Raw genomic sequence first — 27,905 nt, forward strand, 5'->3', positions numbered from 1 at the left:
CAGATGACCTTCAGGACTTCTTTATACCAGTTCTCTATTTCGTTGAATTAAAAAAAAAAAATCTTTAGGAAAGATTCTTTTGCTAACTCAGAGAAGGACCCATAATTCTAGGTGATTTCCTAGAAGTTTCAAGAAGTAAAATCTAATCTGGAAGAATTTTATTTTATTTTAAGTTTTATGTATTTATTTAATCTCTATACCCAATGTGGGGCTTGAACTCATGACCCTGAGATTAAGAGTTACACGCTTTTCCAACTGAGCCAGTCAGGTGCACCAAAACATGGAAGAATTAAAAAAAAAATACTATCTTAGACCGTTCAAAAGCTCATGTTATTTTTGAGAATCTTTTGATAGTGGCTAGTCTGTATAGGGGAATGCAGATATTTTAGGAGAAGAAACATAAGAATAAATTGGCTAATGATAGCATTTGGGGATTTTGGTTGATCATATTAACCAAGATAGAAATATATAATTTTCTAAGTTAAAACCGTGCTAGTTGTCTGCATTGATAAAGTCGTCTTCTTTCCTTTCTTCCCCTCTCCCCCTGCTTCCCCTTCTTCCACTCCCTCTCCCCTCCCCCACCCTTCCTCCTTCTCCTTCTTATTTTATTTTTTTCCGGTGATATAGCACTTCCAGTAAGAAATCTCTCTGGACAAGTTTATATGCTATGAAAATTTAATTTCATATTTCCCTTTCCTGAATATAACTGAGATTGATAATTATTTGGGCCTTTCTAGTTGCAATATGATTTTTTTTATGCTAATAATATTGTTTGAGGTATTTCAGCCAAGGTTAGTGAAGTACACTGGAAATGATTTTTGTAAAACTTCACATATCATTCTTTTTGAAAAACATCATGTATTAAAGAAGAGTCATAAAGCGTATCAGTGTTAATTCCTAAATGGATAATTTATTAACTTGTTACCTTTTATTTGTTTCAGTCTCCCTGAATGAGGTTTCATTGCTAGTGGATACCACACATTTAAAGAGGTTTGGGTTATGGAAAAATAAGGATGATGATCACAGTAAAAGGAATCAAGCTATCCTTTTCCTTTGGGTCTCTGCAAATTATCTTCAAGAGATTCAGACCCAACTAGAAAACTCCATATTAAGCCAGCACTGTGAGTATATGAAATATTTCTATATTTCAGGATAACCTGAGAAGTCCTGTGTATAGTTTTCTTCTAAAACAATTTAATAGAATGTAATTATTTCATTGAATTGAAATTAAGTAGACTTGATTAAAAATAATTTTAGCCCTTAATATTATACAAGGTAAATTATTTATTCTACACAATTTCTCCTGATAATTTTACGCAACCAAGAGAAATTATTTAGTAAAATAAAAGGAATACTTTATCTTTTAGTCAGTTGCCATCCTTGGCTACCTTTCTTATGAATTTCTTGCCCTTGTTGCATAAAGAACTGTGGCAGCTAATCAATGGCAAAGTTAAATAAAATACAGAAGTCTTTACCTTCAACATTTTCTTTAGTTTTTTAAAAAATAAAACCTAGTTACTTATATATATCATTTCTCTAAGACTGGATTGAATACTTTTCTGTATGTTCCCATAAACTGGTTTGTATATATGCATCTTAAATATCTCCCAACTTTGTTTAGTTTTCAACTCCTAAAGGAGTCTAGTTTAGAATTGGGTAAATCAGATTAGTAAGCTTCTTTCTTACCTCTTTAATCTCTCTACCTTGCTGTCTCTACTCCCTTATATATTAAAGATGTTAAGTAGTGAATAAATTTTATACCTTTAATATTATAGTAGTCCCTCCCTTATCCATGGAGGATATATTCCAAGAACCCCAGTGGATGCCTGAAACCACAAATAGTACTGAACTCTCTATATATTATGTTTTTTTCCCTAGACATACCTACATACTTTCCTATACATGTGAAATTTAATATACAAATTAGCTACACTAAGAGATTAACAATAATAACTAAGAATAATGATAACAATATCCTGTAAGAAAAGTTACATGAATGTGTAACATCTTCTTGTGATTATGTGAGAAGAGGGAATGCTTATATGATGACATGAAATGAGGTGAATGACACAGGCATTTTGATGTAGTGTTAGCCTACTGTTGACCTTATGGCAACAGGCCAGAAAAAAGATCTGCTTCTGGACTGCTGTTGACCATGGGTAACTGTAACTGTGGAAAATGAAACCATGGATAAAGGAGGACTACTTAGTTACTTTGCTGTCCTACTTCCAAATTAATTGGGAGAATTCATGATTAAATAGCAGAGAAGTTGGGGGAATAAAACTAGCCATTTATAATTATTATGGGTGGAGAGAATATAATTTGAGACGATTGTTGAAATGTTTGATGAAACAGAATGATTTTGAAGGAAGTGTTTGGTTGGTTGGAATAATTTTTTAATTGGTAGATTTGATAAATGGAGGAGGCTAGAGAAAAATAATTAGTTCCTTAGTTATCATTCATTCATTTATTCATACATTCATTAACAAATGCCAGGTAGTAGAGATACAGTAGCTAATGCCATTGTGAAGTTTCCATTTTAATGCAGGAGGAATTTAAAACTTGGGTTTTGAATCTAGGTTACTAATAGCCTGTTTGGGGATTTAATTTCCCTCGGTTATTAACTAACATACAAAATGCTGTTATTAATAATTAAATTATTTATAGTCCTCTTGAAATATAATACTTGATTAAAATTGATTTATTTTTTCTTTTATAGCAAAATCCAGTGAATTCATTTTTCTTGAGCTATACAATCCTATTTCACAAAGAGAAGAATTGAAATTAAAAGATATTATGACAGAAATAAGTACAACCAGTGGAGAATTGGAACTTTCTTATCCATTGTCTTGGTTTCAGGCACTTCCTTTATTTCAGAACCTCTCTTCAAAAGAAAGTTCTTTTGTTCATTATTATTGTGCTTCGACTTATTCTTTTCCTGCTGTTGCTGCTGAAGAAATGAAGATGAAATCAGTGTCTCAGGTTAGCATCTGATTAATATAATTGTCAAGTTTTAGTAAAAACTTTTTCCCTGAAAATCAGGTGATTTCAAAATGCTGTGTTTTGTCCTAAGTGCTCAGGAGTCAACCTGAGGGAACTCTGAATACCAAACTAAAATAGTCTTATTTTATTTTTAATTTATTTTATTTTTAAGTAAACTCTACACCCAATATGGGGCTCAAACTCACAACCCCAAGATCAAGAGTCACATGCTTCACTGACTGAGCCAGCCAGGTACCCCACAGCTAGAATAATTGAATCAATAAAATCAGTAATGATAACATGATTATTACCAAAGAATAAAATAAATACCCAAAATCTATATTGATACAAATAAATTTCAGAATCAATGAATGGAAAATACTGATGGTGGATAATTGACAGTTCTTTCTTAGGAAAGTATTTAACTAATAAATGTAAAAGGAATAAAAATTACAAAGCCACCATAGAAAAACCATAGTTAGGGGCACCTGGGTGGCTCAGTCGGTTGAGTTTCTGACTTCAGCTCAGGTCATGATTTCACAGTCTGTGGGTTTGAGCTCCGCATCAGGCTCTGTGCTGACAGCTCACAGCCTGGGGCCTGCTTTGTATTCTGTGTCTCCTTCTTTCTCTGCTCTTTCACTGCTCACACTCTGTTTCTCTCTCTTTCTCTCTCTCTCAAAAAAAAAAAATAAATAAAAAAAATACATATATATATTAAAAAGAAAGAAAAACCATAGTTAATGATTGTTACAGGCAAGGCCCACCAAGAGATACTAAATTTAATGGGTAAAAACTTAAGGAGAAACAGGATATGTGCATAATCTCAAAGTTTCTCAACCAAAATATTTATTTATCACCAAAAGAAAAGTAATAACTTTACAGTGGAGAAATGTGGCAGATATCACCAGGAATAAGATACCGACATGGTGTACCTGTCACATAATACACTGAGAGGGTACATGACTTCTCTGGTATTTTCCCCAATATTGTGTAGCCTCAGTCTAATCATGAGAAAAATCAAACAAATTCAGTTTCAAAATAACTGACCAGTACTCTCGAAAATATCAAAGTCATGAAAGACAAGGAAAGACAGGAATTAAAGGGTACTGATACAGAAAAAAAGATATTAGTAAAAAAACTAGTGAGATCAGAATAAAGTCTCTAGTTTATGTTATTATTCCAATGTTAATTTCTTAGTTTTGAAAATTGTACTGTGGTTATATAAGATGTTAATATTAAGGGAATCTAGGAGAGGCTTGTATATCTCTGCCATATACCTCTAGAAAGAAAGTTTTTAAAGTTTGCTATGACAAATATAAACTTTTTGTCTTTTAAATTTTATTTTGTCCTATTTATTGTATCTTTTCATTTTGAACTGTAAAGTTTTCACATTGTTCTTTAATTATAGAGTCCAGATCTGTAACACTTCAAGTTAAACTTTGATCTTTGTATATACAATATGTTTGGGTCAAGAGTGTTATTTTGATTCAGCTATATCTTTGTAGAAACTCCAAATGTATAGATATAACTCATTCATGTTGATTTAGTCACATTTTCTCATAGAAGTTTAGGTTTTGACTTTGTCCTTTTGAGAGCCAATGTGCATTTATGTATTTATAAGGAAATCTTTTTCTTTGCCATTTCTTGTCAGCCTTCAAATATGGATAGAACCAAGCCTACTTACACCTTCCTACAGAAGCAAACTAGCGGTTGCTACTCACTTTCTATTACATCTAATCCAGATGAAGAATGGCGAGAAGTCAGGCACACGGGACCTGTTCAGAAGTATGTACTATCATAGGCTGTTTGTGATAGGTAGACACATTAGTAGTTTTCAGTCATGTTGCTGATTTTAAGTAGTTTGACTTTTTCTTTTTAATTGAGGTATAGTTGACATACAATATTATATTAGTTTCAGGTGTATACCATAATGGTTTGACAATAGTTTGCCTTTGTAAATGTTTTGAGTTTTATTCTTAAAAAAATTTTTTTTTTTTACATTTATTTATTTTTTGAGAGACATAGAGAGACAGAGCACAAGTTGGGGAGGGGCAGAGAGAGAAGGAGACACAGAATCTGAAGCAGGCTCCAGGCTCCGAGCTGTCAGCACAGAGCCTGATGCGGGGCTTGAACCCACAAACCGTGAGATCATGACCTGAGCCTAAGTCGGACACCCAACTGACTGAGCCACCCAGGCGCCCCAGTGTTTTGAGTTTTATTCTTACACTGATGGTTAGTGATAGAAATAATAATTTTTTATTTTAGAGAAAGTTAAAAACATTTATTAAGAAAACAGTCAGTGCCATTCCATTATTTTTAGTAAAGTATGCCTCAATTTAAGGTACTTTGGAGTTTATCAGAACTTTCTTTTCTGAAGTTGCTATGTTACTCATATTTCCTCTTTTATATGTCTTCTTAGGGTGGTCAGGCAGAATAGGGATTCTGTGCATGTAAGGTTGACTTCTATTCTTCTGTGTGATTCCTTTTTTCTGTTAAAAAAAAAAGCAAGTGAAAGAATAGGATAGAAAATAGCCAATAAAATACTATCATATTAGCATTTAAAGTTTTCACATATTCTTATTTGATTTAAGTGCTTTGGTTTTCTAGATTAAATCAGTTGCAGTTGACTCCATCTTCTTGCATCTTTCTAGTTCAAGAAGTATAGTTATACCTTTATTTTTTACTACATTTGTGCAGTGAGGACCATCCTGTCTATTCCAAGATTATATATAGTTGGAAACTCACAACTGCTCTTCTGAGTTTTAAGAAAAGGTGCCAGAAGAAAGATGCGTAATTAGTTGTCATCTGTTTCCTACTTCTTTCTGGTTGTGTTATAATTACTTGTTTCCTATATTCTGTTAAGTTTTACATTATAAGCACTTTATTATAAGCAAACTTGCTTCTCTGCTCCCTTGTTATTTCTGTATTGTTCAGCTGTTGGTGTAGACTAGCCACAAGTAGAAGAACATAGTTTTTGACTGCTTGCTCTTTTGAATGGAAAGGAACTAGTCTTGGGGATTCAAACTTAGAGTTGGAAGGTAGAGCACAGGAAAATCTTTCATGGTTTATTACATCAGTGTGTTGAAAGTTAAAAATTGTGCAGAAGAGAGACATCTTAGATGGCATTATAACTGAGACATAACGTATTGGTTAGACAAATATGAGACTAGGTCACGTGGGAAGGACTGGAAATGAAAAGATAATGGAAGTACTATTACTAGCTTCTGAAAATAAAGGAAAATATAATTGCTTGTATCCTGTCAATTATTTTTACTCTGTACATTATAGTTATTGAATACACTGCCCTAGTATTGTTCCATATAACAAATCTCTTTGATACTAGGATTTTCACTACCAATGTGTTTTAACTTTAGTTTTACTTTTTTAAGGTTGATTGTATATCCTCCACCACCTACTAAAGGGGGATTAGGAGTAACTAATGAAGATCTGGAATGCTTAGAAGAAGGAGAGTTTCTTAATGATGTAATCATTGATTTCTATCTTAAGTAAGTACAGTGATGAATGATCTCATTTGTTTTATCAGTTTTGATGTGAACTTTAAACTGCATGTCTATCACTGAAGTATTTTAACTCTAGCTAAAAGTAACCTGCCAACAATTCAGATTTTAGAAATTTTTGCCGGGGTGCCAGGGTGGCCCAGTTGGTTAGGTGTTCGACTCTTGATTTCAGCTCAGGTCATGATCTCACAGTGGTGGGATTGAGCCCTGTGTTGGGCTCTGCGCCAACAGGGTGGAACCTGCCTGGGATTCCCTCTCTCTCTCTCTCTCTCTCTCTCTCTCTCACTCACTCAAAATAAATACATGTTGAAAAAATTGTTTTGTTTGCCTACCGAGGTTTTCTACAGTTGACTATTTCAGTTTGTATATACTCCAGAAGAGTTGCTATTTTTTGTTTGTTTTAGTTTTTGTTTATTTGTTTATTTTTTTTATTTATACTTCTTAACTGTTGTATTACTGTGGTGAAGGAAGTATCTAAAAAGTACAGATCACTTTGGGAAAGGAAAAGAAGCAACTCTGTAGTTATCTATTCTGTCTTCAAGTGCTGTAAGAGTTACCTGTCATTTAAAAAACCCATATCACTATGCCATTAAAAAATAATTTTCAACTTTGCATAGCTTATTTGAAGGAATAGATAGGAACGTTTTATAAACTTTGATGCAAAGTTTCTAGCCTGCATCTTTCCTGAGTCCTATTGTTTACGTATACTAGCCTTATTCCAGTCACTCAGGCTCTGAATCTCTATCACTAGCCCTTCATCTCAGATACTGTACATTTGACCTCTAGAAGTTTGATCTGGGTCTTTTTTAATATCTTATACCTAGGGCCTCCATGAATTAGGAGGTTTTCCAGCCTGTGTGGTAAGAACAGGCACTATTCTTGTCACTGGCTCATTCCCTCTCATCTTTTCAGGTAGTTCTCACCCCAGCATTTTCCTCACACGCATGCAATGGTCATTCTTCTAAATACTTGAGGAGGACTCTGCAGATGTCTGGAGTTCTGTTTATCTACGACTCTTCCCTTTTTAGTATTCTGATCTGTAAATTCTAGCTGTCTTGGTCTCTCTTGACTTTCAGCATCTCAGTGTGGAGTCTGCCACCTGGGTTACTCCTTCCTGTGCTGCCACCTGGAAACTACCAAAACAGTAAACTGGGGCATGAGTGGAGCTCACCTTGTTTATTTCTCATTTCTCAAAGACCACTCTTCTTTGTTGCCTGATGTCTAGTGTTTTGAAAACTATTGATTCACATGTATTTTGTGTGATTTTTCGCTTCTTTCATCCAGGTGGGTAAATCTGGTCCCTATTGTTCAGTCTTGGCTGGAAGCAGGAGTCTTCATCATCATTGACTCTTCACCCTTCCTTCCCTATCTGCATACTCAGTTGCCAATTTTAGTAGATTCTGTCTCTCAAATTCATTTATTCTTTTTCTTCTGTCATCATGATTTCCTAGTACTTCTTATCTGAATTGTTATTCTGTCTTTTTAACTAGTGTCCTTGTATTTTTTATCTCTGTTTTCCTGTGCATTAGGTGTATTATGACCACCAGTATTCTTCTTTTTTTTTTTTTTTTTTTTTTTAAATTTTTTTTTCAATGTTTTTTATTTATTTTTGGGACAGAGAGAGACAGAGCATGAACGGGGGAGGGGCAGACAGAGAGGGAGACACAGAATCGGAAACAGGCTCCAGGCTCCGAGCCATCAGCGCAGAGCCTGACGCTGGGCTCGAACTCACGGACCGCGAGATCGTGACCTGGCTGAAGTCGGACGCTTAACCGACTGCGCCACCCAGGCGCCCCAACCACCAGTATTCTTCTTAAACCACTCTATGAATGCAGTTCCCATTGGAAACTTACAGTAATTTCTTATTACCTGTCAAAATGAGTTCAGACCATCTGGCTTTTGAAAGTCTTGATAATATGACACTAATCTATCTCTTTAGCCTTTTACATGTATTTCATAGTCCAGCAAAATTGAATTATAAACAGTTTACTAAACAAAGCCTATTCTTAGTCACTCTTCTGCCTTAATGCCCTGCTCTCTTGTTTCTTGGAAGACTTTCCTCTTTATCTCAACCTGTTGAAGTTTTATTCCTCTTTCATGGTTCCTCTCAAATGGTACCTTCCTCAAAACTTTTCCTCATCTTCTAAACAGATATTACTAATTCCCATAATACTCCATTTGCATCTCTTTTATGTTACTTATAATATTTTTCTTTATTTTTTTAATGTTTATTTAATTTTTTTTTAGAGAGAGGCAGAGCATGAGCAGGGGAGGGGCAGAGAGAGAGGGAGACACAGAATCCAAACAGAATCCAAAGCAGGCTCCAAGCTCTGAGCTGTCAGCATAGAGCTGGATGTGGGGCTCGAACCCATGAACTGCAGGATCATGACCGAGCCAAAGTCGGACACTTAGCTGATTGAGTCACCCAGGCACCCCTTATTTTGCATTATTTTAAAGTTAGTTGGTGATTTTTTTTTTTAATTTTAATGTTTATTTATTTCTGAGACAGAGAGAGACAGAGCATGAGTGGGGGAGGGGTAGAGAGAGAGGGAGACACAAAATCCGAAGCAGGCTCCAGGCTCTGAGCTGTCAGCATAGAACCTGATGCGGGGCTTGAACTCACAAACTGTGAGATCATGACCTGAGCCGAAGTCGGTCGCTCAACCGACTGAGCCACCCAAGTGCCCCAGTTAGTTGGTGATTTTATGATCATTCTTATTCTAAAGGTTAAGCATCTTATGTCTTTTTTCAAAAAAAATTTTTTTTAATGTTTGTTTATTTTTGAGAGAGAGAGAGAGAGAGACAGAGCGCAAGTTGGGGAGGGGCAGAGAGAGAGGGAGACACAGAATCTGAAGCAGGCTCTGAGCTGTCAGCACAGAACCCGATGTGGGGCTAGATGAACGGTGACATCATGATGTGGCCCGAAGTTAGAGGCTTAACCAAGTGAGCCACCCAGGCACCTCCATCTTACTTATTTTTGTATCCGTATAATAGTGCCAAATTTATATTTGGTGAGATGAACTGGATCATATTGTTAGTCTTTATATGTTTTATTAGAATTAATGAATACAATTTTATTCCTAATTTATTTCCAGTAGTACTTTTCTATATTTCCTATTCACTAAATTACCTGTTTCTCTGTCTCATTGACTTATTTTCAGAGAGGATTCTAACTTTAGTGTTTTTTTTTAAATAATTTTTTAATGTTTTTATTTATTTTTGGGAGAGAGAATGCAAGTAAGGGAAGGGCAGAGAGAGAGAGGGAGGCACAGAATCAGAAGCAGGCTCCAGGCTCTGAGCTGTCAGCACAGAGCCCAATGTGGGGCTTGAACTCAGGAACCGTAAGAAGATGACCTGAGCCAAAGTTGGATGGTTAATCGACTGAACCACCCAGGCGCCCCCTAACTTTAGGTTTTAAATGACTTTCTATTTATTTTTTAAATTAAGGTGTAACTTTCAAGTAGTAAAGTACATAAATCTTAAGTGTGCAGCTAGTGAATGTTCACAAATATATGCACCCATAATATCATCATTTAGATCAAGGTAAAGAACATTTCCAGCACACCAGAAGCATCCTTTGTGTCTCCTTCCATGTAGCAAAGCCTGTCCATAACCACATTTAAAAAAATGTCAAGTTGTATTTGTCTTCTATGCTTTTTTTCTTAAAGCAATTACAAGGTCATTTTTGAATCTGCAGAGATTCAAAAGCAGAGTTAAGAATAGCAGAGTTCACTAATATGAAGAGTTTAATCACTAAATGATTCAATTACAAGCTTATGTTGAAGAATTGTTTTAGTAGAAATGGACTCAGGATTTATATATTGGACATATCTCACAGTAATTAAATTTTTTCTAGATTTATTTTAGGAGTGTCATGGTTTCAATCTTATCTCTGTGTGGTATTTGATTAATATTTCCTTCTATACTCACTCCTCTGGATTGTAAGCTATATGGCAGCATGTACTACCCCCCCTTTCCCCATTTTATGTCTCTAATGTAATTATGGTGCTCTGCACATGTTAGGAATTTGATAAGTAATTGTTAAGTAAATGAGTTAATAAGTGGGCAATTTCTGCTTTAAACAATCTTGATGGAAGGTGAGGTAAATAAAGAACAATTTTAGCTGGAATCTGAGCAGATTGCAAGATTGCTTTGAATCTAAGTGGTCATAAAAATGAAGATTTACAGAACACATAAGATAATTGGGGGAAGATTAGGTAAAATCTAAAAATAACTTACTTCTGTGGTTTTGCTATTTTACAGATATCTTATATTGGAGAAGGCATCAGATGAACTTGTTGAACGAAGTCACATTTTTAGTAGCTTTTTCTATAAATGCTTGACAAGAAAAGAAAATAATTTGACTGAAGATAATCCAAATCTTTCGTAAGTCAGTCTTTCAATGTACTTCAGTTTTAAGAGAAAAATATGCTGTGTTGATGCTCCTAGTAAAAAAAACTTCTTACAGTTTTTCCTAGAGTGATCAGTATTACCATTTGTGCAGGCCTTTCAGCTCTTTCTCACCCCACTGTTCTTTTCCCTATCAGAGGAGGCTGACTCTTGCAGGCTGCATTTCCAAGTGCATGTTCTGTGGGGGACACTGGAAGTTGGAGGGCAAGGGAGGAAAAAGTCAGGTTATTTCTTTGTTACCCTCTTTGCATTGGGCAGTGATTTTGGCAGTGGCTCTATTTCCTCTATGGGTCCCATCTTATTTATTTATTTTTTAAGTTTATTTATTGAGAGAGAGAGAGAGAGAGCACATGTGAGGGGAGGGGCAGAGAGAGAATCCCAAGCAGGCTCCACATTGTCAGCGTGGCACTCAACACAGGGCTCAATGCGGGGCTCAAACCCAAGAATCGTGAGATCAGAACCTGAGCAGAAATCTAGAGTTGGATGCTTAACTGACTGAGCCACCCAGGTGCCCCTATATTTAACTTATTTGATGGCTTCCTGTTCTATTTTATGTATATAGAAATTGATGGTTGGTACCATGCATTTAATCTTATGTTTTGTTTTAAGATTACTAGTCATTATTTGGCATAGCCACCTAGAAACTGATGAAATGAAAGCAAGTGGATTCTGCTGTGGTTTTAAATTTTAAAGTAATTTTTTAAAATTAGAAGTTACATGTTTGATCATATATAAAAGTAATATAAAACAATGTTACATAAGTGGCATATTCCAGGGTAAGACATATATAAGGTACTAAGATACTATACTTCATATCTTATATACACATACATACACACAGTTGACCCTTGAACAACATGGATTTCAACCATGGGAGTCCATTTATATGCAGATTTTTTGGGATAAATACAGTACATGTATATACTGTAAATACTGCAAATGTATTTTCTCTTCCTTATGATTCTCTCAACATTTTCTTTTCTTTAACTTACTGTATTATAAAAATATATAATACATATACCACAAAATATGTGTTAATTGGCTTTATGTAATCAGTAAAGCTTCAGTCAACAGTAGGCTATTAGTAGTAGTTAAGGTTTGGGGATCCAAAAATTATATAGGTGGGTTTTTAACTCCATGGCGGGGCTCAGTTCCCCTGTCCCCTCACAGGTAAATACTTAGGTTAATGCTTGGCCTGATACATATGTAATTAGTTATCACACAAAGAATTTCTACAAATCAGTAAAAAAGTAAGAAGATAGCCACAAAGCAGAGTGGTAAGGGGTATAAACCTTAATGGTAAATAAATCTCTGACAAGAAACTCCAGCTACTAGTGTAAGGGAATTGCAGACTAAATGATGCACAAACTCATTACTATGGATTATGAGATGCTGAGAGATCTGGCTTCTGCCTGTCTCCATACTCTCACCTCATGACATTCTTTCTCCTCACTTACCCTCCTTCAGCTCAGCCTTCCTCCTTTCAGTTTTCAAATATGCTAAGCTCTTTTCCTATTTTCTGACTGAAATTTCTTCTCCTGGCACTTTTTTTGTATTGTAACATGGTTTGTGATCATTGGTTTGTTTGCTTGTCCTAAGGTTAAACTTCATGAGGTCATGGACTTTACCTGTCTTATTTTCTACTCTGTCCAGTGCCTTTTTCTCAGTGCTTGTAACATACTAGGAACTTGAAAGAGAATAATAATATATTTTATTGAATGGGAGAGAACTCTTAGACATATAATTAAAGATCTTCCAAAGAGTTAGGAACTGAGAATAAGAGATTATATTGTGTTTCCTATAACCTCTCCCATTCTCCTTGTTCCATCTAGTGTCTAATATATCAATCAAATAAGTCCAGTATGATCAGGAAATCAAACACCAACATAACAAAACAAAAGAAAACCAGGTGTCTATCTTTAAGATTTTCAAATGGAAAAGCAAATTAATAGGCTATGCACTATTTGAAAATAATTGTTCATAATCATTATGATTGGGTCATTCTGAAACAAAATTCAGTAAACATGTGACTTCTGATCATTTTATGAAGTTAAAATCTACATAGTGTCTAATTCCTACCACCTTTTATTAGCTCATTCTAAATTCCATCTTCTCCTAATGTTTACTCCTGTGAGTATGGTTAGATATTCAGATGAATAGGGATGAGACAAAGATTTCTTTTCCTATATTACTTGGTATATAAATATAAAACAACTTATTTAATTCCTTGCATAAAAAGGAGGTTCTTGGGGGCGCTGAGGTGGCTCAGTTGGTTAAGCCTCTGACTTTGGCTCAGGTCATGATGTCACAGTTCATGGGTTTGAGCCCTGCATCAGGCTCTGTGCTGATAGCTCAGAGCCTGGAGCCTGTTTCAGATTCTGTGTCTCCCTCTCTCTCTGCCCCTCCCCGGCTCCAGCTCTGTCTCTCTTTGTCTCAAAAATACACATTAAAAAAAAAAAAAATCTTGGAGGCCCTGAGCCAGAAGTTTCACACCACCTCTTTTCTAAAACTTTTTTTTAAGCAAGACTTTGAAAGTCTTTTTTTTTTTAAGTTTTACTTTTTAAATGTTTATTTTTTTTAATTTTTATTTTAGAGTATGAACAGGGAGAGGGGCAGAGGGAGAGAGAGAGAATCTTAAGCAGGCTTCATGGTCAGAGCCTGATGCTGGGCTCGATCCTGTGACCCTGGGATCATGACCTGCGCCAAAATCAAGAGTTGAATGGTTAACCAACTGAGCCACTCAGGCACCCCCCTTAAAACTTTTTTTTGATATTCAAACTTGGTTTAATATCTTCCTTCCTTATTTTCCTGATAAGATAAAGAAACAATTATTTGTGTGTCCTAGTTCTTTTCTAGGTGGCTTTTCTAAATGCTATAACATAATTCCTTTGTGTCCCTTATGACACTTATATTTTAGACATGTTTTTTTTCTACCTTCTTCATTTTGTGAACTCCTTAAGGGCAGCGTGGGTGATTTTTATTATTTATTATTAAGAACCTAATAAATCTATGTTGAAGAAGTAAATGAAAGATGGATGAATAGTGGGTATTTTCAACTCATTGTCTTATAATTTCCTTATATGTAAAATGAAAGGAGATGACTGTCATCTTTAAAAAAAATCTAAGAATATATGCCTCATTCCTCCTGTTAGCTTTAACACCTCCCTCATCACAGGTATAACATTTAGACAATTCTTTTAAGGTTTAATGATAATATTTTTATCATGCCCAGATGGAACTAAAGTAAATAAATAGGTTTAGCTGTTTACATACAGTTACTGAGCTATTTTTGGAGTCTATAAACCATTTTATAAATTGCTCCTTCTATTCTATCTATGACATTGTTTATAAACAGTCATTAAGTTTAACAACAATTAGAAATTAATGAAAGGAAATGAGTATTATATATCTTAATATGCGTTAAATATTATATATCTTGAAGAAGATGGTTAAGTAAACTGAATCTCACATTTTTCAGTATATAAAAATGACTCCTGAAATCTGTATCTTCAATTTTTAATTTTTTATATGTAAAATACATGTATCTTTCATATTCCCAGAATGGCACAGAGGAGACATAAAAGAGTAAGAACATGGACTCGTCACATAAACATCTTTAACAAAGATTACATCTTTGTGCCTGTAAATGAGTCGTGAGTATTTCGGATTATTTAAAAACAAAATTGGAGAATACAGAAAAAAATATTTTGTGCATTTTTAGATTAATAATCAGTAAAAGGTATGGGTATGCATCTCAAGTACTATGTTTAAATTTTCCAAAGAAGTAGCTAAAACTATGAGTGACTATATTAGATTTTGATTTGGCAAATGGTCATATTGTAAATATAGTAGAAAAAATAAAAATGACAAATGCCCATAAGACTGTAATGACTGAGACATTGAATTTTTCTTTTTTGGGCTCAAAAGAATTTCTTCCTAAGTAAAAGATGAAAACATTTTAGAATAAACCTTAAAATATTTAAGAGAACAAACTGTTTAAGCACTAACAGAAAAAAGATGATGCTATGAGTTTATTTATTAAAGCAGTTCTTCAATAGGAAGCACTGATTATATGAAAGTAAATAAATTTGAAATAACTCAGATTTTACCCTAAGTAGTCTTACTACTCATTTAATTACTTTTGGAATGTGTGGTCTGTGTTATGTCACATATTACAGTGTAGTTAATTGGTATGAAGTTTGATTTACCCACTTTCTCAGCTGTAGATCCAAAACACATTGCTCTGCATTGTTTAGATTTTGTGTTATTAAGATTGTGTTTCTTTTTCAACAGATCTCATTGGTATCTTGCTGTCATTTGTTTTCCATGGTTAGAAGAAGCTGTATATGAAGATTTTCCACAAACTGTATCCCAGCACTCACAGGCTCAGCCATCTCAACATGACAACAAAATAATAGGTGATAAACTTAATGTAGATACTGTTTTTAATGATGACGACAACAGTAGAATGATTATAGTGAACAATATGAGGTTAAAATATGGTATATATATATATATATGTATATATATATGTATGTATATATATACGTATATACATATATATATGTATGTGTGTGTATATATATATATGTATATGTATATTAGGGAGGGAGGGGGAGAGAGAGAGAGAGAGGCAAAGGGGGAGGGACAGAAGGAGCCAGAGAGAGAATCTGAAGTAGGCTCCATGCTCAGCACAGAGTCCAGTGTGGGGCTCGATCTCACAACCATGAGATCATGAACTGAACTGAAATCAAGAGTTGGATGCTCAACTGACTGAACTACCCAGGAGCCCTGGTGGTAGTATTTTTTTTTTAAATGAAACTAGTAGAAAGAATAAGAAATCTGAAATTTTCATATAGATGCCCAACCTCATGTATAGACAAAATGTAATTCTTAAGTTATAATGTTATGTCAAGTTTTATCATAGCATTTTTTATAAAATAATCTTGCTAACATGACTAAGAATTCATACTATGGATCTTCAGGCATAGACCAGTTCAGGTCTTTGGCCTCCTTTGTTAAGTTTATTCCTAGGTATTGTATTCTTTTTTTTTTTACTAGTAAGGAAACTAAACCAATTATCAAAAACCAAAGAAAAAATCAATGACCAGATAAATTCACAGATGAATTCTACCAAACATGTAAAGAAGAGTTAGTATCTACTGTCTTCAAACTATTCCCCTCCCCCCCGCCAAAAAAAAGAAGAGAGGCTTCCAAATTGATTCAATGAGGCCAGCATTACTCTGATACTGAAGCCAGACAAAGACACTAAAAAACAAGAAAACTAAAAACTAAAAAACAAGCCAATATCCCTGATGAACACAGAAGGAAAAGTCATCAGCAAAATATTAACAAACTGAATCCAAAACTACATTTAAAGACAGTTAAGTGGGATTTATTCCAGCTATGAAAGGATGGTTCAGTATCTGCAAATCAACCAACGTGACACATCACATTAACAAATTAAAGGATAAAAACCATTTGCTCATCTTAAAAGATGCAGAAAAAGCATCCATTCATGATAAAAACTCCCAACAAAGTGGGTTTAGAGGGAACATAGTTCATCAGCATCATAAAGCCCATGAATGACAACCCATACCTAACATCATACTTATGGAGAAAAGCTAAAAGCTTCTCCTTTACAATCAGGAACAAAGATGTCCACTGTCACCACTTTTATTCAACATAGTACTGAAGTCCAGCAATTAGACAAGAAAATAAAAAAAGGCAACCAAACTGGTAAGGTAGAAGTAAAATTGTCACTATTTGCAGATGACATGATACCATATATATGTATATACACACATATGTATATATATATGTATATATACATGTATATACACACATATGTATATATATATGTATATATATACACGTATATACATATGTATATACGTGTATATATACATGTATATACATGTATATATATATGTGTATATATATGTATATATATGTATATATATGTATGTATATATATATATATTCATATTCTTTTTGGTGCAATTGTAAGTGGAATTGTTTTCTTAATATCTCTTTCTGCTACTTTGTTATTAGTATATAGAACTGCAACAAATTTCTGTACATTAATTTTGTATCTTGCAACCCTACTGAATTAATGTATTCTAAGAGTTTTCGGGTGGTGAAATCCCACATTTTTTCTCAATTTAAATGAACACATTTCTTGTTAATGCTAGTAAACTGACTAGGTTTACTTAAAATTCTTAAAATTCTTACTTAAACTTCAGGTCTCTTAAACTTCTTCCATGATTTTTCTTATGTTACAACCCAAATGTTAATTCAGTAAGCAAATAAGCCTACTTATTTTGAGAAAAAAAGAAAATTACATGTTTTATAGCTGTAGTCTAAGCAGTAAGCAGAATATTAATAGCCATTGCCATTAATACTGGTCCAAACCACATGTAAATACTTGATATTAGATATAAAATAAGCACTTATTATTGCTTTATTATTTCTAACTAGATAATGATGTACATACTACTTCAACACTGTCCTTGGGCACAGAGGATTCCCAAGTAAGTGTGTTCTTTATAGATATGAAAGAAGGAATCTTTTCTATTGTTATTTTTTAGTTTTTATTTCATTTATTTCCACCCTGGTCTTTATTATTTCCTTCCTTCTACTACCTTTGGGCTTTGTTGGATCTAACTTTTCTAGTTTCTTTAGGTGTAAGGTTAGATTGTTTATTTGAAATTTTTCTTATTTGTTGAGGTATGCCTATATCACTATAAACTAACCTCTTAGAACTGCTTTCGTAGCATCCCAAAGATTTTGGGCTAATGTGTTTTCATTTTCATTTGTTGCCATGTAGTTTTGTGATTTCCTCCTTGAGTTCTTTGTTGACCCATTGGTTGTTTAATAACAGGTTTAGTGTCCACATTTTTAGGTTCTGTTAACTTTTCTTTTTCTTTTTTCTTTTTTTCTTTTTTTTGAATGTTTATTTTTGAGAGAGAGAGAGACAGAGCATGAGTGGGGGAGGGGCCGAGAGAGAGGGAGACACAGAATCCAAAGCAGGTTCCAGGCTCTGAGCTGTCAGCACAGAGCCTGAGGCGGGGCTCGAACTCACCACCCGTGAGATCATGACCTGAGCCGAAGTCAGACACACTCAACCGACTGAGCCACCCAGGCACCCCTAACTTTTCTTTTATGGACTTCCAAACTGTTATGTATGGTCTAGATTTGGTGTCTTAATTGATTAAGGTAGCCACCTAGCGATTTTTTTTTTTTGTATGTATGTATAGACAGTAGCAGCCTTGCTATCCTGGCAGAGGCTTATGTCTTTACTGTTACTGGTATAGGGTCGGCAGAAGAAAGGAAGTTTCCTTTTCTGTTCTAACAGTGGCACAATAGGAGACCTTCTTCTTGCTTGTACAACAGTCTTCCCAAATTAAGTTCCTTAGACCAACTGTTGTAAGATGCAGAGTATGATAAAAAGGATTGTAAGGTCAGTTAAGTTGGTTAAACCCTGTGTCCTATTCATCTCTTAAAGATTCACTGTTACATTAGAATAATAAAGGTACTAAGAAGTTATGCATTAAAGAATCTGCTTAAGTTTGGCCTGTTGTTTCCCAGATTTGTCTCCAGTGACATCATATATTGAGTTAGAGAATGTATGCAAAGGCAGGTTAAATTAACTTGTTTATCTTTGCTTGAGAGGTAACTGTGAATAGAAGTAATTAAAGTTCTAGGTTGTTTTTTAGGCTATGTCAAAGTTCTAGAACTTCTTGAAGCTACATGTAAAAGTATAAGATACTGTTTCACTAGTATAAGAAAATAAATCAATGAATTTCTGAAAAAACAACATTGGCTCACTTTAGATGATGAAAAGGACTCTTACTTGAAATTTTAATTTCAGAGTATTTCAAACATTTTAAAGATTAACTGAACACTAATGTATTCAAACTGGTTTTAATTGCAAAGCCATAAAAATTCCTGTTTTATTTCAGAGTACCGAGACAAATATATCAGTACCAGTACCAAAGAAAATGTGTAAAAGGTAGGTACATGCTATAATAATAGTTTTCTCAGATATTTAAGTTTAATTCATGTACAAGTATGTACATCTTGATTTCTTCTTTTGATTTTCATAGGCCATGCATTCTCATACTAGATTCCTTGAAAGCTGCTTCTATACAAAACACAGTTCAGAATTTACGAGAGTAAGTAATGACAATTTTTCTCTCAGTCTGTTATCTAAAATCTCAATAATTTTGAAGCTACGATATTTAAGAATTACTGAAAAGACTGTATCAGGAATTATATTTTATTATGTATTTAGATGAGGTCTACAATCTAATCAATAATAAACATCCCCTATTGTATGTTAATATTAAAGCACTAATATTTCTCAGATAATAACTTGTATATATTGAAAGTAAAATCAAAATTTGTATTCATAACTGAACAAAAAGCATAATTTTACAAAGGAGCATTGCAGCTATTAGTGGTTATCAAAAGTATCATTTTAGAGAAAATAAGAACTCTTTCACCTTTTTATTACTTCTGTGTGTATATACTGGGGAGCCTGGCTGTCTCAGCTGTAGAGCAAGCGTGTGACTCTTGATCTCAGGGTCTTAAGTTTAAGCCCCATCTTGAGTGTGGCGCTTACTCAAAAAAAAAGGGGGGGTTGGTATTTTTGTGTGTATATAAGTGTGTGTGTGTATATGTATGTGTGTAATTTTGTAATTACTGTAGGATCTGGAAACAACTGGGAACTCAAGTTTTAAAGTAATTTGTTAGTTTAGTAATTAACAAATTTAGTAATTTGTTAGTAATATAAATGAGCTTATGTGTGTGAGTTATGAAAGTTGGATTGTTGAAAAAAGTCTAGCTTTCAGTTAGAAACTCAGATGATTTTCTTTTAAATAGCAACCCTTGAAGCCTCACATATTATAATTTGTACTGTTAAACTTGGAAATTTGACTTGAGGCAACACATTTGGTAGCAAATATTTTCCATCTTTGTGTTGAATAATAGTAAAGAGATTTCTACTAGAGTCACTCTACTTTTTTGATGATTCAAGGTATTTAGAAGTAGAGTGGGAAGTTAAACGAAAAACTCATCGTGAATTCAGCAAAACAAACATGGTGGACCTATGCCCTAAAGTTCCTAAACAAGATAATAGCAGTGATTGTGGAGTATATTTACTGCAGTATGTGGAGAGCTTCTTTAAGGTATGTAAAAATTCTTTATTCACAGTTACCAACATATAATTACAAATTACTGGGCAAACAAAGAAGCAAAATATTACAGGTAATCAAGAAAGAAAAAGTAAATCACATATAATCCAGATATTAGAGTTATTTAATGGATAAGAACTTTAAAATGATTTGAATAATACGTTAGAGAGAATAGAGTGAACAAAATGGATGAAAAGATGGAACCTGCTAAAAAAGATCACGTGGGTATTCTACAGCTAAAATTTCATAATAATATATCTGAAATTAAGAATTTATTGGCACTGGGACGCCTGCATGGCTCAGTTGGTTAAGCATCCTTCTTCAACTCAGGTCATGATCTCAAGCCCCGTGTCGGGCTCTGTGCTGACAGCTAGCTCAGAGCCTGGAGCCTGTCTTCAAGATTCTGTCTCCCTCTCTTTCTGTCCCTCCCCTGCTCAGGCTGTCTCTCTCTCTCTCTGTCTCAAAAATAAATAGAACATAAGAAAAAAAAAAGAATTTATTGGACTTGTGGTGAATACTTGGCGTTGTATGCAAGTGATGAATCACTAAATCCTACACGAAATTAATATTATACATATATTAACTATATATATATTAACTAACGAATTTAAATAAAAACTTGGAAGAAAAAATAGGAACTTATTGCTTGAGTTTAATAGCAGACTTGGAGGGGCGCCTGGGTGGCTCAGTCGGTTAGGCTGCCGACTTCAGCTCAGGTCACCATCTTGCGGTCCGTGAGTTCGAGCCCCGCATCGGGCTCTGGGCTGATGGCTCGGAGCCTGGAGCCTGCTTCTGATTCTGTGTCTCCCTCTCTCTCTGCCCCTCCCCCGTTCATGCTTTGTCTCTCTGTCTCAAAAATAAAATAAAACGTTAAAAAAAAAATAGCAGACTTGGATGTAGCAGAAGACAGGATTAGAATTAAAAAAAAAAAAAAGAGCAATAGGGGCACCTGGGTGGCTCAGTTGGTTAAGCATCTGGCTCTTGATTTTGGCTCAGGTCACAATCTCACAGTTTGTGGGTTCAAGCTCTACATTGGGCTCTGCACTGACAGTGTGCAGCCTGCTTGCGATTCTCTCTCTCTGCCCTTCCCCTGCTCACTGTCTCTCTCTCAAAATAAATAAACTTCCATAAATGAGTAAATAAATAGGGCAATAGAAAGTATTCAACTGTATTTGAGAGAAAAAAAAGAACGTAAAGAACAGAATAGACAAGTGTGATGTGAGTAAAATATTTGAATTTACATGTAATTGGAGTTCCAGAAAGATTAGGTTGGAAGAGAAAGGCAGACAAAAATTTGAAGGAAAAATTTCAAAACTAAAAGACCCATGTTTTCAAGAAGCTCAGAAAGCCATAAGCTAGATGAGTACAGTGACAAGCATGAGTGTTCTTTTCTAGCTCATCAGCCATGCTATAGGTAACAGTATTGAAGAAATTTTAAAAGCAAGGAACCACTCTTTGCTTTTTAAACCATCAGCTCGTTACTTCAGTCATTACCAGTGTTACTTGTGAGGCTCCTCTCCTCTCTCTGGAAGTCAGGGAGGCGAGACTGAAAGTTCCAACTCTCTAATTACATTGTTGGTTGTCTTGGCAACCAGCCCCATTTTTTTTGGTGTGGTGTTACGAAGGTGTGTAAAGAAGCAGGGTATTTTTGACTAGAAGCTTGCTTGGAGAATTCTTTTTTTTTCATATTTATTTTCTTTATTCTGAGAGAGCATGAGTGGGTGAGAGGCAGAGACAGAGAGATAATCCCAAGCAGGCTCTGCACTGTCAGTGCAGAAGCCAGCACGGGGCTCCTTACCACCCCCCGCCCAAACCATGAGATCATGACCTGAGCCGAGATCAAGATTTGGACAATTAACTGACTGAGCCACCCAGGTGCCCCTTGCTTGGAGAATTCTTAAAGGTACTTTCAGCATGTGAGGGTTATAGTATACAGTTGGAACTTTTGATATAATTGGGGAGGAATGATAATATATAGTTTTAGGTGAATCGTATAGTATGTGAATTCTATCTCAGTAAAGCTGTTATTTTAAAAAGTTAGCAATTTTTCAGGGTGCCTGGCTGGCTTAGCCAGAAGAGCATGTGACGCTTGATCTCAAAGTCGTGACTTTGAGCCCCATGTGGGGTGTAGAGAGGACTTAACTTAAAAATAAAAAGCTAAAAAAAGTTAGGAATTTTTCATTTCTTGTAAAATGAAATTAAAACAAGTTTGAATTGTCCTGCTAAAGGGATTTCATTTTCTTTTCTCTCATTAGGATCCTATTGTTAATTTTGAACTTCCAATTCATTTGGAGAAATGGTTTCCTCGTCATGTAATAAAGACCAAACGGGAAGATATTCGAGAGCTCATTTTGAAACTTCATTTACAGCAACAGAAGGGCAGCAGTAGCTAGTTAATCTGTACAAACATGACACAGATGTCCTATAAGATTACTGGAAAGCTGCTTACCAGCATTTGTGTTAGTCAGCTCACAGAGAAGAAAATAACTTGTGGTAGTTTTATAAGTCATTGAACATTATTTAAAATAAATAAGATATATTATTAGATTGTTGGGATCTGATAGATGTAGTGGGAAATGGGGGTGATATAGAGAAACTTATTAGAAATTAAACTTTCATAAATATTTGATATTTTTCTGATCAAATTTGCTTCTGATTATGCAATAGCATATGTAAATGTGGGAATGTTTTTGTAGATAATAAAACCAAGTGATCTGTACTTCCATATAACTGGGAGTTGAGGGGAGTTAGGTCCTCCCTGGTGCCAGCCCCAGTGCTTGTCACATTTGTTGACAAGTCACATTATATTGTAATACTATTCTTTGCGGCTCAAGCATGCAATATGAATACTATGTATTTTTTTAAAGAAGAATTTAGTATTAAGGCTTCAGAAAATGCCATTTACGGCATCCTTTCTGTATAGTGTAAAAGAAGACATGATGTTAGGAAGATGATTGAAATTGACTCTTTCAAAGCGCAGCTTATTTTTCTCAGTTGCTAAATGGAATTGTTACTCTGCTGTGATTGTTACATGTTTTCTTTTTCTTTTGATGTCATATATGGGGATCTGGGAAATTAGTTCATTCAGAATGAAGTTTGGAACAAAAAAAATTTAGCTACCCAAAATAGGTTTTTACAATGACATTTGTAGCTCAACATAGTTCTTTGAGGTAATAGCTATATCAATATTGACTTCTATCCTATTCTGATATCCTAGAATATACGTACACACTTTCTGTAAGTATCAAAGATAAAATTGATGTCCTCATAACTTTAATTAAAGAATACCCTCAAATCTTATTTATTAATTGTTAGAACTAAATATATAATTTTATAGCTCTGTTTACCCAGTATTTATCTGCAAAGTCAGATTGCTTGAATTGCTTTTATATTTTTAAATTGTAGTTTTTAGAGACCTATGATCCCTATGAAGCATAAGTTTTTATTAAATGTTTAGGGAACAGTTTTGAATTCATGTGATGATGGTGGTATTATATGTGATTAAACACTTTACAACCTTTTCCTAATGTTATCAGGAAAATTTTGAGGGGACAATTATATTGTATTTTCTCAGATTAAAAAAACATGTTTTTTAAGAATATTATTTTAATCTTCTGTTTTAAGTATCTCTTGGATTTATATTGTTAACTGTATATAAAGCAGTGAAGCAAAGGCAATTTAAGATAAAGCTAAAAATTGGAACATTTTATTTCAAAATCATGTGAATTTGAAGTCAGTTAAGCCTCAGTATTTTTGAATTTTTGTTAATCTTGTCACCATCTTTATATTGTTAAAGATATTTATCTTTTGGAGATTTCTCAGAAAGATGATTATAATTACATGATTTTATTCCCAGTATGTGTGTGTTTGGGAGGGGATTTTTTTTAAATGACTATTAATTATTTTGTACATCTAACTTTGGGAAAGCAAGTATGTAATACATCTTCATATGACTTCTTAACTTTCGTGTTTGTATGTTTTTCAAAGGTACCACTGTCCTTTATTATGTTTTGAAGATTGTTTAACATTCATTTTCCTAAATTCATGTGGAAATAATGTGTTGAGAATATCAACATTTTATATTAAACATGTTTCCAATTCATCAAATTAAGGTGTAATTTTCCTTTCTTAAGAATCATAAGCCATTCTTAGAAATAAATTGTTGAATTCATAATACCCAGTGCATCTCCAATAACTGATGGTTAGATGAATTTTTCTTTCTGCCTTAACAAGCATATAGTTAATTTGATTGTTCAGGAGACATTTTTGGAGCATGTACTATTAGCAGGCAGTTTGCTAGGTACAAAACAATGAACCCCAGCTTTTATTCCTGAGTCATTTATAGCTAATGGGAGAAATGGACATATGCATAGTTTTAGTATTACTGGTAAAAATGATCATAGAGTTTCTTGGGGGCTCAGGAGGGAATTCAGCCTTGCTGCATGTGTGTGTGTGTGTGTGTGTGTGTGTGTGTGTGTGTGTGTGTGTGTGAGAGAGAGAGAGAGAGAGAGAGAGAGAGAGAGAGAGGTGGCGGGGGAGAGAGAGTGAGATGTGGTAGAGAGGTAGTAAGAGGGTTGTCACTGGACAGGGAAAGTCTTCCTAGAGAAGATAATACTAATTTTAATTTGCAACTCTTGGGACACAACACATACTTCACAACAAAAGTGGTAGCTTTTTTTTTTTTTTTTGTCATATCTGATCACTTAACTAGGATTTAGGAAAAGTTTAATGCCTCTTATAATCAGTTTGTTTTCTTTTTATGTTATGGGGGAAATAGGGTTCTTGTCATACAGAGCCATTTCTAACCTGGTTCTAATCTATGTGCTGTCCTCTTTCCACTGTCACCTACTTTTTAATTCTATAAAATTACTCATTTATGCTGTAATTGCTTTTGGCTTAATACCAAGCTTAAGCCTTTTATTCATAGCAAATTATCTTGGGTTTTCTTTCTTTCAGTAATGTTTATTTGGAAATGTGCTGAACTAAAATAAATATGAAATGTCATCTGTATTCAGTATTTTTTTTTTTTTAATTGTGAAAACGACCTGTAATTGTTGAACTATGTCTGGACTGGGAGAACTGTGAGTGGACTTGTATACTCTGAAGGCTTGCTTGACTGGAAGTATATAAAACCTTATGGGAAATCATAGGCTTTTCCTTCCTTCTGTAGAGTCTCTTGTAACTGAGCTTGATCTTGTGGAAATTTGGGAACATTGTCCAGGAGCTGCTAAAAGACAAACTTCTGTGGGTATGTGGCTTCCCTGTCTACACCCACCTACCTGGTCTCTTCTCTTAAAACTGAGTACATCCCTTTGAGGGCTGAAGATATCGGGGTTGACTATTTTAGAATTCTCAAGAGAAATGTGCTTTAAATCTTTACAAAACTTTTCTTTTTTCAGGGGCTCCTGGTGGCTCAGTCGGTTAAGTGTCCAGCTTTGGCTTAGATCATGATCTCACGGTTCGTGAGTTGGAGCCCTGCATTGGGCTCCCTGCTGTCAACACAAAGCCTGCTTCATATCCTCTTCTCCTCCCCCACTAATGTGCGCTCGCGCGCGCATGCACACACACACACACACTGTCTCTCTCTCAAAAATAAATAAAAACAAAACTTTTTTTTTCTTTTTTTTTTTTCAGAGAACTTCTCCAAAGACAAAGGACATAAGATGTAAATCCAGTGCTATTTGATAGTAAATCCTAGCTTCCACAGGGACTTTGACTAGTTTAATTGCTTTTTACTAGGTTTGTTTGATAAAAACAACTGCTCTAATACAAAGAATTTTATCTAGTCCCATTGTGGTAAAAGTTATCCTTTGTTGGTTGCGAGTTCCTCACGTACATAAACATTCTGGGCCTCATGTTTAATAGCTAATTAAGCAACACAGTTATCACGTGGCTGTCATTAATATTGTATGATTAGTATGTGCCAGGCAGTATTCTAATAGTGCATTTTCTGTGTATTAATGAATTTAATCCTCACAGCAGTTCTATCATGAGTTAGCTTTATCTTCCTATCCCATTTTCTATAAAAGGAAGAAGTTATTAAGTGGTTATAACCAAAGATTTTCAAATTTCTAACCAAGGAGAGAGATTTGAAAGACAGTAACTATGACAAAACTAGAGCTAGTTTTGTGTGTAGCTCTGTATTTCTGAAGTAGATAGGTATAGTGAGTCTGGGCTTACAAATTATATGTTTACAAATAACAGGCCCTAGAAAAACCCAAAGTACATGTGAATCTATCAGGTTCAACTAGTAGATTCAGAAAAATTGTAAAGCTCAGTGAATTATATGTGAAACATTATTTTTAAGTGGACTGTCTGGTAATGGCAAAGAACGTGTTTGTAAAGAGCTTAGCTGACTGGATTAGAATAAAGAAATTGTCTCTCTCCATCTGTTCTAATTAGCTTATCTCTTCTGCTTTCATAGCGTGCTGCTTCTTTCAGAAAAGAAGTGAGAGGTATTTTGAAAGGACACCATTTTTATTTAAGCTAATTTGTAATGGTTTTGGAATGGTTGTCAGTTTTCAAAGATAAACTTTGAAATGTTAGACCTTTTCTATAATAATTCGTTACTGGAAGTTTCAAGGCTTTTTTGGGTGCTCAAGGATTTTGGCCTCTCCTTATTCCTTTGATTTTGGCCCAAATGATTATGTTTCCTCATTTTGGGAAGATTTCTCTGGGTATTTTGATATTTGTCGTGATAGAAGGAAACCTTCCATCATTAACAGGTATTTAAAAAGCTTTTTAATTTTAATTTTTTATTTTTCTTTATATCTCTAGTATATTCTCTTTAACATTATTTAATTTAATATGACCATTGTAAGAACTTGAATCAAATACTACTCTGTTAGGCTTTGATATTGCTTCATTTAAACTTTTAAAATCTCTTAATATTTTTGGTTTTCCTTTTCATTAGTAATTTCTTCTTCAGACTTACTTCTGCTTATTTCTTGTATTGAAATTGGATATATAGTTGATTTTAACAACTAAGAATCTTGAAATAAAGGAGTAGGAATTAGATGGAGAAAAGATTGACTGCTCACTCCTCCCCTCTTAAGTATGCATGTTTACAATTTGAGCATTGACTTCAAAATCCAAATGTGGCACAAAAGTCAGTTTTTCTTTGTTACTTTTCATTCTGTATCTTCATTCATTATCAGAAGACTTGTCTATGCTTTCACTATGTAGCACAAACCTACATATCTTTAGAAGATATCCAAGAACCCAAGAGTGCAGTTTCTTTTCGCCTGACTGACAAGGAATCTGGGGAGCCTTCTCATTCTACTGAAAAGAAACTACCTTTGGACCACAGAGAAGCTGAGAAACAGTGGTTGCTCAGAAGAAGGCGATCTATCCTGTTTCCTCATGGTGTAAAAACCTGCCCAGATGAAAGCATTACAGAGGCTGTGGCAAAGCACGTAAAGTACTTTAAAGTACGAGGTAAGTGAACATCCACACCTTGGGACTCCGTGATGAAATTCAAACATAGTCCTAGCATGTTGTTGTATCTTGTTAAAATTCAGAGTATGTGATAATTTAGACACGGAGCCAAATAATATCTTTCTCTTAGCTATGGAAAAAGGACTTGCTATAAGTATAGTATTTATATAGCTTCAGAGGAAAGTTTGCATTAAGGGAGGAAATGGCTTAAATCTTTGAAGCACTTCAAAAATACCAGTTTATGTTACTGGAAGATTTAACTATTTTTACTTCTTCATTAAGTAATTAGTCTAAATATGCCCACAAAATATATTTACCATGGTATACTTACCTATTTGGCTAATTAGTTACTTTATGTACA

The 27,905-nt window shown here is 34.4% G+C and overlaps 2 protein-coding genes across 14 annotated transcripts in view; both read left to right on the top strand.

The window, feature by feature from the left end:
• The window catches only part of SENP7 (SUMO specific peptidase 7), a 155,073-nt gene extending 130,859 nt beyond the window's left edge, over positions 1 to 24,214 (top strand). For 10 of the 11 annotated variants that reach the window (XM_058731544.1, XM_058731550.1, XM_058731551.1 and 7 more), the window contains 12 exons: positions 942 to 1,121; positions 2,720 to 2,982; positions 4,634 to 4,767; positions 6,372 to 6,488; positions 10,764 to 10,886; positions 14,471 to 14,563; positions 15,204 to 15,328; positions 17,391 to 17,443; positions 18,875 to 18,924; positions 19,019 to 19,087; positions 19,951 to 20,101; positions 22,363 to 24,214. In XM_058731544.1, coding sequence (XP_058587527.1) covers positions 942 to 1,121; positions 2,720 to 2,982; positions 4,634 to 4,767; positions 6,372 to 6,488; positions 10,764 to 10,886; positions 14,471 to 14,563; positions 15,204 to 15,328; positions 17,391 to 17,443; positions 18,875 to 18,924; positions 19,019 to 19,087; positions 19,951 to 20,101; positions 22,363 to 22,500 — 1,496 coding nt within the window. In that variant the 3' untranslated portion in view covers positions 22,501 to 24,214. The remainder of the gene's footprint in view (positions 1 to 941; positions 1,122 to 2,719; positions 2,983 to 4,633; positions 4,768 to 6,371; positions 6,489 to 10,763; positions 10,887 to 14,470; positions 14,564 to 15,203; positions 15,329 to 17,390; positions 17,444 to 18,874; positions 18,925 to 19,018; positions 19,088 to 19,950; positions 20,102 to 22,362) is intronic. The other variant, XM_058731549.1, reaches the window with a different exon arrangement.
• A 587-nt stretch (positions 24,215 to 24,801) lies between these two features.
• Positions 24,802 to 27,905, top strand: part of IMPG2 (interphotoreceptor matrix proteoglycan 2) — an 89,814-nt gene continuing 86,710 nt past the window's right edge. For 2 of the 3 annotated variants that reach the window (XM_058731563.1, XM_058731564.1), the window contains exons 1-2: positions 24,802 to 26,832; positions 27,293 to 27,544. In XM_058731563.1, coding sequence (XP_058587546.1) covers positions 26,748 to 26,832; positions 27,293 to 27,544 — 337 coding nt within the window. In that variant the 5' untranslated portion in view covers positions 24,802 to 26,747. The remainder of the gene's footprint in view (positions 26,833 to 27,292; positions 27,545 to 27,905) is intronic. The other variant, XM_058731565.1, reaches the window with a different exon arrangement.

Source organism: Neofelis nebulosa, chromosome 5, assembly GCF_028018385.1.
Source record: "Neofelis nebulosa isolate mNeoNeb1 chromosome 5, mNeoNeb1.pri, whole genome shotgun sequence".
NCBI lineage: Eukaryota > Metazoa > Chordata > Mammalia > Carnivora > Felidae > Neofelis > Neofelis nebulosa.